A 12,273-nucleotide genomic window follows, 5' to 3' on the forward strand; every position below is an offset into this window, starting at 1 on the left:
TGGTTCAGGTCCCTATAGTAGGCATCTAAGTCATGAATCTTCCCACTGGATTGAAATCTCCCCATGAAGAACATAAAAAGAGCAGCGAGGGAGGCAGTTTAAGAAAGCTTTCTGAATTCCAAAACAAATGAAAACCATAGCAAGGATTAATGTTTTTGGTGTTCCAGATTGTGTATGTCACGTGGAATCAAAACTGATCAGAAAAAGTCCTATTTGGGGGAGACTTTGTATTTTGAGTACACTTGAATAAAGATCCAATAAAATACTCAATTAAAATCATTTGGAATTTTTCACTTAACTGAGAGTTAATTAACTGTGCATTGTTTGTGAAGAATTCAGCTGTAATTTATTCACCTATTGTCATTTGAAGAATGAAGCTTACTGAGTGCTGTGAGCTTTCTGTTTACGTTTCAGGTTCCAGCTTTGGATACTGCATGTTGGAAATCCTGTCCTTTCATGTGAGAGCGTCTTATGAAGAATTCTGATCTTGATTTACAGAGTGAGGTACTTCCTTGCTGAAAAAGCGGACCGATGCCTGGTAGAATTATATGCAAGCACTAAGGTATGTATCTGATTCACTCTTACAGTTTTTCAGTTTCTTTTCACAGAGCAATGGATGTGGGAAGGGACCTCTGGTTGTCAGTATTCTAACCTCTTCTGTTCAAAGCAATTCATCTAGATCAGGCTACTTCAGCTGTGTCCAGCCATCTGTGAGTATTTGCGATAGTGGAGGTTCCACAAAATCTGTGAGCAACCATCCCATGATGGCATTTCCTGTGCTTATTGCCCCTATCCCTGTACTTTTGTTTAGCTGGTAAGTCGTCTACTTTCTCAGCAGTGAGTATGGCACCACACATACAACTAAGGAAATGGTTTTGCTAATTGTATTTAGAAAATAGAAAGTGCTTTGATGACAATCTGGGACCAGGTTAGAAGAACATTCAGGAATTCAGAAATAGTTTTATTGAGCAATGTTTTCAAGTACCAGCCAACTGGCAGTGGTCATGAATTGTTGACAATTAAATGCTTAGCATACGAAGAGTTAAGGATGAGAACTCGAATGTATACTTTTCCATCAATAATTCACAGGACATTAGAGTCTCAATGTCAGAAGTTTTACCTCTGCACAGGATGGCAGTATATTAATGAACTTGCTCCAGCCATTACGCTCTAATTGCTAATTTATTCATAGTTTACTAGCAGTGGGGAGAGAGGGGAAAAGAAAAACCCAAGGTCTGAATTCAGTAGCCCTTGAAACAAAGATATATGCTAGCTTTAATTGCAGAACTTGATCTCTGATTCATATATATATTTCACCTATTGTGAAATGAGACCTGATTAAAAGAAGCGAAGTGAATGCAGCAAAGATAAATTGACTTGAAGTAAACCTTATCACCAAATCATTCCTCTGGATGTTAACAAAAGTAAGGTGATTGTGTCCAAGATGATGTAGTGAAACATGCTCTAATTTCCCTAAAAACTACCCTGCGTTCATAGCATTTAATCCTGTGATTTGATGGTTATCACTGGCTGGTTCACGTCTCTGTACAGAAGATTTACTGTCACAAAAATGCCCACCATGAGTTGAAATGCATTAATGAGGCAATGATATGATGCTGGCCCATTATGCTAACTGCTGTATAAGCAGGAAAACAAAGCGTGATGGTTCCTTGTATGCTGTTATTGGTTTGTTCTGGGAAAGTTTTACTAGTTACAAAGCCGTGAGTAAAAGATGTGCTTGCTTTTTGTTCGCCTGTTTAAATCAGTTTAACTGTGCTAGCATACCTCTGCCCTCAGAGAGACCAGGTGTAACCTTAGTGGACTGTGACAACTTTTCATAGCACCAGAATCCAGAAGATTCAGGAATCTTTGTGGGTCAGAAACTGCAGAAGCAGATTTGGATTGGATTGAGTGCATCGTGTCACTCAAGTACCAAAGAGTGGATGACTTTAAAGAACTGAGCTGTATGCACATCCCCTCTCTGTCTGTCTCTGTACTCCTGCACTTACTACTGTGGCCACCCCAACACTGTTTTCCAGGACACTCTCCTAAAATAATTCAGGAAGGCATTGTCCAATTTCTTAAATGGCACTCATTTTCAGATATATTTCAAAATTCAATATAGATGTCTTAGAAATCATTAAATTGTGCCCCCATAATTACTGTTTTTGCTTGGAAAGTATCTCAAAAGGAGCCGTGTTTTGAAAGGCTTGCTAATTAACTTTATACAGATGTCTGCAGTCATCCTCATTTCAGTGGCATTGTACAAAGCATGTTAAGCAAAATCTGATGCGCAGTGTAGTTTGTGAAATACATACACCCATTTACATCCACAGACTCCTTTTCATCTGTGCACCTACTGTGCTTCAAATGTGAACACATCTGTCTCATTCAAAATGTGCCAGAACACAGAGAATTTGTACACATTTTTAGCCTCTAGAATTTGCAAGCTCATTTTAAGAGAAGCTATTTGAAGATATTTACATGAAATCCAGACAGGCGAATTGGGAGTGTTAGTAACTTCCATTGGGGATAATGTTAAGTAATTTGAACGAGTGTCTGCTGGGGTAGTGGTGTAGTTGGGACAGAAGAGAATAAAGCTTGTGGCATTACAGGAAGACAACAAGATCCCAAATGTCTGTGCAAGATCTTATATGAGCAGGCTTTGTGCAATGATATTCTGTACTTAGAGCACGAACAGAACTTTTCCTTCATTCTCTGCGCTGGGAAACATAAATGTTTTACAGTATCTGAAATGCTTTGTATATCTGGAGGCATGTGATGAATCCATGATCCTCCATCCAGTTATCTTCTTGGGTTCAAAATGTGGAATGGGGTTCCCTTCAAGCAGTGGATAGTTCCAGAAGTCTCTGATGGATAAGAGCACTTCTTCACATTGAATCAGCAAAGAGCTGGGAAGAAATTTGCTTAAAGCTACAATTCCCATTAATGTGGACATGACTTGTCCCGATAACAATCTCTTAATGAAGTGCATAGTCAGGTCTGTGTTGAATAATTGTCCAGCTGGAATAGTCTCCTATTCGTGTTATTTTAATTAAATTTATCTCTGCCTCAGTAGTGCTTGGGAATTGCATTGACACAGCCTTTCATAGGAGGTCACTGGTTTCAGTCCAGACTGCCTCAATTCCAGCTAGGGTTGACTAGTGGTAGTGTGATGCTGAGTATGGAAATTAGTTGGCCATCCTCCTTCAGAGTCTATGTGACAAATGCATGTGTTGCAAAAGCATCATCACAATTGAAAGTACTGTAAGTGGTTTCATTGACCTCTTCACCAGCTTTTGGAGATGAAACGGGCTTCTGTGCTCTTATTTTCTGAAATGAAGAATGTTGGTAGAGAATATGGAAGTTTATTTTGTGGCTAGCTAATTGTGATGCTGCTGGGTGGAGAAAAATATATATATTGATACCCTGCTAATTTAGCACTTTTTAGATATAAAAAGAGGACAAAAAATAAGCACGTGATATTTCCTTAGTCTCTACTTAGCATTAGGGAAACCACAGAGAGATTACCAAGAAGCCTCTTTCCTTATCTCCAGCTTTCCCAACCCCCTCTGTTCTTGTCTTTGAGTTGTTTCTTGGAATTTGCACTTCTTCAGATTGATAGTGTTGTAAGTTTTCTCCTTGCTACACAAAAGCACTTTGCTGTGCTTAAGCAGTTTCCATGTGCTGTGTATAGAAGAGGAATGTAGAATGAAAATTACCCCTTTAGAGGGAAACTGATCGTATTTCATATTAGGACTATAGTTGAATGTAATTTATGCAGGGCTAACAAATGCTTAATAGCAATTGCATGCATGGTTTGTAGGTGTTAGAGATGGTTAAAGCATCATTATAAATCATATGTAAGACAGCAGCTGCCAATTATGAGAGTATTAACACATGTAGCAATATTGTATTAACCCTTTATAAACTTCCCAAAGTAGTAGCTCCTATAAAGGAAACTCATTTTTAGACTGAGCTTAGAAATAAAGCAAGCAGAACTAGACAAAGAAGGGAAGATCATTCAGATTGCAATAAGAAGTCTCGGTGAGATGTTCATTCTGCAGTTGATAAATGACTTCATTCAATTACATTAATATATATATATATTTTAAGTCATCAGAAGGAAAATCTGCAGATTAATTCAGACTTTGAGGAAGCAGAGTAGACTCTGAGGCTGATAATGTAATTGCACGGAAGTTTTGTTTGGAGTGCACAGATGACTCAAAGGCTTTGCACTTGCAATCAGAAGGTCCCACTCTTACTTGCTCCTCTCCACCTTTTCAAGTTTTTCTCTGGAGCACTGTGTTAATCGATCAAGTTCCTGTATTTAAAAAGTTCTTGCCATCCTCTCCAGCCTTCCTCTTCTCCTTTGTTGGAACGAAGAATAAAAAAAACCCCTCTGAAAAGTCCATAGGAGTATGAAAGCAAGCGCTCTGGGACATAAAATGGGTTCTGTTACAATGGTATGGGTATGTTTAGTAAATCTTGTCTTCATCTAAAAACTGTCCCTGTTTCTGTTCCTGAATGCCAACCTTGAAACATTTTCCCACTTCTGGAACATGAAAATGACCATGCATTAATGCAGCAAACTAATATTGCAAAGCTCAGATGTTTCCATCTTTAATAACATCAGAGATAAAGGCAAGTGACTTCTTAGCCTCCTGATGATTCCAAAGATTAAGCAAATTGTAGGACTTCAAATTTATTAACAATTGCCGGACCTGAATTACTTTTATTCAATTAAGTAACTTGAGGATCGTTTTCAATGGAAATGATGACCTTAAACACAGTCATTGTAGAAAGAAGGAATGAGATGTGGGTAAATGACATATTATTACATGCTTTAGCCTCGTCTTGAATGTAGTAAGTGGCATCTAAGTGGAGAAATGTTTTACTAACAAGGATTATGGGTTTTTAGATATCTTCCAGACAGTTCTTTGATATACATTATATATACATAATATTATATAATATGATTTGATGCTTCCCTGACCAATAAATCAGGCTGGGAGAGGTGAGCGTCTTCTGCAGTAAGTACTCCAGCCTCCATCCAAGTCACCTCTCAAGGATCTGCTCACATTTAAAAACTTCAGGATGTTCTGACACTTTTAGGGGCTTTAAAAGGTCAGATGCCTTCAGGGATTCGGGCCATTACTCTCTTTCATAGTCCCATCTCTTTAGATAGTCAGGGTTCTTTCCAGAAAATATAGACAAGATTGGCAGGTGCCAAATGATGGGGGAATGGGAACGGTGAGTGAATATAAATGCTGAAGATTATCCATCTGATAGATAAAGCCTCAGGATTTAGCTAAACAGAAATTTACTTCGGTACTAACAGATGTCCAGATGTCCTTTGGGATGAATTCGTTTATTTAAATCCTATCTGTTTTAATGAAACCCTTTTGAAAAGCTGGAATGAAACTCCGACTTCAGTGCCCACTCATATGTCTGCTAAAGCCCAGCTGCTTGACAAAGGTGGTCCAACAAATGTGCTTCAGAGGGTTACCCAGTCATTGACCAACGCTTTGGTGTTGTCTTTAGTAGTCAAGAGCTTAGCAACTGCGTGTTCCTCACTTCCACTGGCACTGCTGTTTTCTTTACCCACTGAATATCTTATCTGGATAATCCTCAGAGCAGTTTAATTTTGCTCAATTGGCCTGCAGTTATGAGAAACTGTAGGGGAAATCTTAGCGTGCTTAACGGAATGTTGCAATATATTATGAAGAAATAGAGAAATGTGATTAAAAGTTGATTTTCACAGGTGGGATTATTCTTGGCTTCTTATACCTAAATTATAGTGGTATCGCAATAATAACAGTGGTACTTTTGCTGTCAATCACAGGCAGTTAATGGGGAATATTTTTAAAGAATTTTTTTCTTTCCATTTTTAAAACTTAAAATGTTTCCTGTTGATAGTTTTCAAGAAATACTATGTCTGAAAAATCAAAACCTGGGTAGTTTTAACAGCAGTGTACAACAAAGTGCTTAAATAAAAGAAAACTTTGGAGTGTTTGCAAAATTTCGTGCTTGGCACCTGAGGATGTGGGTATTTTCCAACAAATGTAGGAATTATTTTTTCAAAACTGGATTTTATTTATTTATTTATTTATTTTTGGGAAGCTTTTGTGGGAGACCTGAATTTAAAAAAACACACAAACAAACAAAAAAACTGAATAACTTTTGTAACTCAAATGAAATTTAACCAGAGGTCAGGGACAGGGCAAAACCACACAGTGCTCATCACCAAGATGCACTGATGCTAAGTGCTGAGGTGGAGAGGATGTTTCATCTGGCCAAGGTTTTACAGCATGGTAAAGTCATTATGAAGATTCATTCCACTGAAAGCGAAGGAGTTGAGGATGTCCATCTATCTCAGTTCCTTTTCTTTTCTGAAGTCTGTCCCAATATTAAAGTTTCACATTCTTGTTTCCTGCTATCTGCTAAGGACAGGCTTCTACATACTCTTAGAAAGCATTTTGTTTTCTGTTTTGTACAGTGGACTACATATCCACTTACCATGGATGGTGGTCAAACTGCCATAATTCCAACCATCGTTCATTTTCAGTCTCTCAAGCATCTTCAGTGTCTTCTGGTTTTATCATCCTGCCTGCAGATTCCAATCTGACATGTGATCCTGTAAATGGTTAGAAGTACAAACAGAGGAACTAGCATTTGGGTAGAAAAGCATGACTTCCTTTGAGGAGGAGTTCTGTTCTAGTTAATGTTAGATTATGACATTTCTGCACTGTTGGGCTGTCTGTTTATTTTTGGTTTGGGTTTCCTAAGGCTATTGACTGCTTCAAAAGCAATTAACGCTGAGGTTAGACATTTGTCATTAATCAGATAAATTTATAAATAAAAATACTTATTGGATGCCTGAGAAAAAAAATTATTAAATAAGACCTTAATTAGATGAAGAGGAAGTGCATGTTGCTGAATATGATATGTCTGTGAGAATGACGGTTTGAAAAAAGCCTTGAGGGCATCTAAAATGTGGATTAATGTAGGATCCAGTTTGGCTCTTAAGTACTTGGTCAGCAAAAATTTGGGGAATGTTCTTGTCATGAATTTTATATAGAAAGCCAGACTGGGTGACTGTAATTGTTCTTTTTGTGCCTGAAATCTCTAAATCTGCCTGAGAAGTCTAAATGATTTTGTAAAGCCTTGCAAATGCAACTTGAATGTAACCGAGTGGTTGAGTAGATCAAGGGGAAATAAAATGTACTGTTTGCTGCCTGAGCTGTGTAAACTTGGATCTGGCAGTACATGGACAGGCCAAAACACCTCTTGGGTTTGTTTATTCTTCTTGTGTCTTTCTATTGTGCAGGAGCAATGTAAACCTTGCAGGTCTCTGTACACAGAAAAAAAGAAATTACCCAAAGAGCATTAGCTCCCTTCCTTTTTAGAGTCATTCTACAACTCATATTACTAGGAAAACTTATTTAGGGCTGTAAATTCCCATAAACTGGACAGCTAGATTTCTAGGAAGGTGTAGTTGGGAGCTGCTCTTCCTTATAGGCAGGTGCTGAGGGCTGCTGGTGCATTTGGGAGTGTTGGTGTAGCATGTGAAGATAATTGATTATTAATTATTAAGCATTTGTTCATGGAAACAAAATGGAAAGCTGAATGTAAAGCTCAAAGCCAACATTCTAAGCATACCTGACAAATATGTATATAAAATTACAGCTGTTCGTATTGATCAAAATCACAACAAATGGAGGTTCATTATCATGGAAGAGATACTATAGATCCCATAGCACACAAACTTATCAGTATGGATAATTTATCTAGGTGAGTCGTGGTCAGGTGGCAGAAAACTGTGCCAGCTGGATGAGGATCAACCAAGCACTTAGAACATTTCAGGTTTCTCTTAGCTGTGTGTATCTCATTCCACTCACCACTCTAAAGAAATGGAATGAAACCACAAACACAAAATTCATCTTCCTTTATTCTGTGAGCTTTTTGAGTTTTTATTTTGTACCCGTTAGACTTATTTAGATTGACTGCAAATTTTCTGTTTTTTTTTTTCCTTCTTTGGCCTCTTTTTTTGTTGGCACAGAAGACAACATAATATTTCTTTTATTAAAGAAAGAAGCAACCAAACAAAACCTACCAACCAGACAGAAAAAAAAAAAAACAACCAACCTTGCTCAGTTAGAAATGAAAGATTTCTCTCTTAGAATGCATGATATTTTCAGTTATGGCATCAGAAGATCTTCATGAAAGTAAAATTCATTAGAACTTTTTGTAGGAATGGGGTTTTTTGGAGTCTCAGTGAGTGTGTAGCAGCAGGACAGCTTATGGCAATGCTGCTTCAGCTCATGTAAGATCAAAGGATCCAGGAATCCGGGAAAAGGCATCCCCTGCAAATCTGTATGGTGTCTGTAGACATCACTCTGCTCGGTTCATTCTGAAATCTGGCAGAGTTTCAAATGAACTCTTCCTGGAGAACCATCAACATAAGGTTATAATAGCTGCACACTTCAGCTTTTACCTTTATTAGGAAATTGTATCATGAATAAATATGAATGCTGGTTAAAATGGTACTGGCTATAATGCAGACGTAGCTAATACAGACATGGAAGAAGTACTTTCAACATCATTTATGATAATTAAGCACTGAATCTTGTTTGAGGAAGGTGTGAGTATTGCTTGCCAATTTAGAGTAAAAATAGTGATTAATTATATTTTCCTTATGCAAATCTGTCTCTGGCCAGCACGGGTTGCTGTCTGGATAGAGGTATAGGAGAGGAGGAAAGTAGCTTCTAGGCATGTTTTTATGCATTTATTTGTTTTTAAAAGGAGATGAAGCGGCCTGGAGTTTTACACAGTTTTCATTTTTTGTCATATTGGTGTGGAGCAACTGCTGGATGTAGGCAGAAACCTCAAGTGGAATGAGCTGTTAAATCATAAGGGGGCAATAGTTAAAAAACACTCAAGAAAACAGGAATAACATAGGATCACTCAATGAAAATCAACAGCAAACACTTTGAGCATATTTATCATCTAAATAAAAGATTTGAGCTGGGAATTGCTTTTAAAATACCTGATGTCTGCATAGCACAGGGAGAAGGGAGCATCTGGGCAGACAGCACAGTTAAATAAGCTTTAGGAACTGATGGGTACATTCTATGGTAAACGACAGTTTTCTTTTTGTTTTCTTTTTTTTTTTTTTTTTTTTTTTTTTGTAACCCAGGTTAGAAGTATTGGGGGACAGTCCAGTGCTGCCCTCTGAGATGGCTTTGAAACCCCAGAAGTCACGTCTGTGTTTGCATGGGCATCCATTGAGAGGTCTGTTTGCTGCTTGTGGTTAATGGGGCCAAACAGCAGCAGGTGAAAGCACTCTGCGTGGTTCCTCACTGCCTCCAGATCCCTTTGGCTGAGGGAGAATTGACTCCAGCCCAGGTGAACCTGCCAGACAAATAGCAGAAGGTGAAGTGCAGCGGAAGCATCGCGTCTTGGATCCCAGCACAGGGCTGGAGCCTGCTGACATCCTGAGCAGCGTGAGAAGTCATTGCCTGGGAGCTGGGGGAGGCCAAGGGGGATGAATTCAGGAGAGAAAAAAGGTGAATTCTGCACCATCAGCTTTGTGTTCTCAAAATTGTTGCTTTGTTCATCATTGCTGATGGAAAAGAATCAACAATTCAACGCTTTAAAAAAGGGACACCAGACTGTTTTCAGTGTGTTTACACTTGGATTTGCTGCATGTAACTGAATTCCTTATATGTGGATGATTAGTTTGTGTGTTTCCTGTTTCCCCTTGCCCTTAACATGACTTTCACTTTGAATCTGCAGGCATCCCTTTTCCTGTGCTCACCCAGAGAACGCAGGAAAATAAAATCAGCGTAGAGTGTGCTGAAGAAAAATATCCAGGTCAGGTGGATTAGAAAGAGATCCGGTACCAAATACACAGGGACCAGGTGTTGTTTTTTCAATGCTCTGTGCTCATTGCAAGAAAATCCACCCCATAAACATTGAACAATAGAGGGAAGGCAGAAGGGTCCGGGGAGGGATGGTGGTAAGCGAGGCAATGCTGTATCTTTAATTTTCTTTTCTGAAGGAAGAAAGTCTGCATAGCAATGACAGGAGCACTTGTTCGTGCCTTTAATGTGTGATCTGTTTTCTCCAGTGGAGGGCACTCAGTGTATCACAAACTAGAACATTAGCACCAACAAGCTCCAAAGCATCATCACTCTCTGGAAAGCCTTCTGAATTAGACAGGAGCTGCCTCTCAGCACAGCTACAAAACACTTTAAACCTGACCAGCTAAATGGATAAAGCTATCCTGCACAGTCTTTAACTGGGGGGTTACACGGCACGGGAGGCCTGCCTGCTTCAGGAGCTGGGAGCTGGAGATGGATTGCTGTGTCTGGGAATGGCAAAAGGCAGCAGAATGAGAGATGCTAGGTACCGGCAAAGCTTTTTTTTTCTTTTCTTTTTTTTTTCTTCTCGTTTCTCCCAGAGAAGTTGCTTTACCTTCGGGATGTGCTGTAGCTTTTCCTTGCAGATTGCCACTTAATGCTGATGGTTCTCTGATGACTTACACAATGGCTCTCAGAGCTTAGAGTCCCTCCCTACCCCCCCCCCGCCCCCCCCACCTCTTACAGACTCCCCCCCCATCCTTCGTCCTGTCTTCCCCACCCCCAGCCCCTTCCCTCTCCCTTTCCTTCCTCATCCCCAAAATTCTTGCTTGTCCTCTCTAGGGAACTTTGTGTGGGGCTCTGGCATGCACGCTGGATGGCGGTGATGCGAGCGGCAGCCGTGCTGTGACATGAAGATTTTGATGGTTTAAGGAAAAGAGCAGTTTTAAAAAGAAGAGAGAGGCAAAGGAGAAAAAGGCAAAAAGGGGAAGAGAGAGCGAAGAAAACAGCTGGCGAGAGGAAGAGGAGGACGTTTGTTGGTGACAAAAGGATGGGTAAGTGAACTTTTCTTGCTTGTTTGTCAGCACAGCTGCAGCTGTGTGGCATATTTTTTGTTCAGTTGGATTATTAGCTGTTCGGGAGGGGAAAACAGCCTAACCAGCAGCGCATTCCTGTGCCAGGTGACTCATTGTACTCATTGCTATTGTATTTTTAGATCATGCATTCACCCCCCCACACCCTCCCACCAAACGCACACACCTTTCCTCCTGCAGTGGTTTCATATGTAATTAATGTGTGCATGCATGCATGGGGTGAAGGGCTGTACGTTCCTGCCTGTCCAACCACCCACACACCTGCACACATGATGCACAGAGGTACATGCATGCGTGAGGCAGCCCGCACCACATCTCTTCTGGGTTTCTATTCCTATTCCATGAGCCTGTAGTGGCATTATTCGGGTTGTCAGAATGGACTGTTAACACTTTGTGGTTAGGTGGGAAGCCAAAGGGAAGGGGTTGATTTGGTTTTATAGGTGGTTCTGAAAAGATGCACCCTAATACTGCTGCTGGATTTCCAGCAGTCATTTGCCAGTCTTATTTTTTCAAGTGTGACAGGTTTATTTCCCTCCCTCCTACCCCCCCCCCCCGCCAGAGCCGCCCCCCCAGCCCCCAAGTCTGTAACAGCAAGAACATATTTCTAGCTGGCTGCTGCTGACACATAGGCAGTAGCAAAAAAATGAGAATTTAAATTAAAAATCTAACCTTAAAGTGAAAAGCAGAGATGCATAGTCAGGGGCGTGTTAGACGAGGAATTATTTTGTAGATTGCCCCCTTGGTTTAAAAGCAAATGAAATAACTGCAACACAAGGGTGGTTTTCTGTATATGACAAATAATGAGGTGATTATTTATCAAGGAGATACTGGCCCTTGGAATATTTCCTACTGGAAGAATGTATCTTAATTCCTAGTAAGATTGCAACTCTGGACACAGAGGCATCAGTCCTAAAATCACTGCAGGCTGAGGAGAGCGTGCGTATGTGCTGGGGACTCTGACAGCCCCCTGCAGCCCCTTCCATAATTATTCAGAGAATGTAGAAAATAGCACTGTGGCCATGCAATGATATCTGCTCTACAGGAGAATTTTGACATCTGAAACGCAGAATCTTAATATGAGCAGGGCTGGGGAAAAGAGACAGCAGCTACAGTACAGAAATTCCCCCTTAAACTTTGGGTGTATTGCTGCTCTAAAGGCAGTGTTTATATGTAAGTATTTCTGTGTATGTTTTCACAGAGGATATGCAATGAATGTATACCAAAAATAGGAAGTGCTTAGGTATTCACCCCTCCGTGTAGATAACTTTAAGGCAGTAAGTGTTAAGGCAGTGACTCATTTTAAATAAATGTCTCCT

The 12,273-nt window shown here is 39.9% G+C and overlaps 2 protein-coding genes across 11 annotated transcripts in view; one reads left to right on the plus strand and one right to left on the minus strand.

Moving 5' to 3' along the window:
* The window catches only part of LOC128090180 (cytosolic purine 5'-nucleotidase-like), a 587,975-nt gene that overhangs the window by 530,256 nt on the left and 45,446 nt on the right, over positions 1-12,273 (minus strand). The gene's annotated exons all lie outside the window — the stretch shown is intronic.
* LRRTM4 (leucine rich repeat transmembrane neuronal 4) overlaps positions 1-12,273 on the plus strand; it is a 422,410-nt gene that overhangs the window by 207,555 nt on the left and 202,582 nt on the right. For 8 of the 10 annotated variants that reach the window (XM_052702295.1, XM_052702298.1, XM_052702304.1 and 5 more), the window contains 5 exons: positions 415-562; positions 9,200-9,569; positions 9,799-9,876; positions 10,133-10,410; positions 10,707-10,918. In XM_052702295.1, coding sequence (XP_052558255.1) covers positions 10,915-10,918 — 4 coding nt within the window. In that variant the 5' untranslated portion in view covers positions 415-562; positions 9,200-9,569; positions 9,799-9,876; positions 10,133-10,410; positions 10,707-10,914. The remainder of the gene's footprint in view (positions 1-414; positions 563-9,199; positions 9,570-9,798; positions 9,877-10,132; positions 10,411-10,706; positions 10,919-12,273) is intronic. The other 2 variants (XM_052702302.1, XM_052702301.1) reach the window with 2 other exon arrangements.

This window comes from Tympanuchus pallidicinctus, unplaced genomic scaffold (genome assembly GCF_026119805.1).
Source record: "Tympanuchus pallidicinctus isolate F22 unplaced genomic scaffold, pur_lepc_1.0 scaffold44, whole genome shotgun sequence".
NCBI lineage: Eukaryota > Metazoa > Chordata > Aves > Galliformes > Phasianidae > Tympanuchus > Tympanuchus pallidicinctus.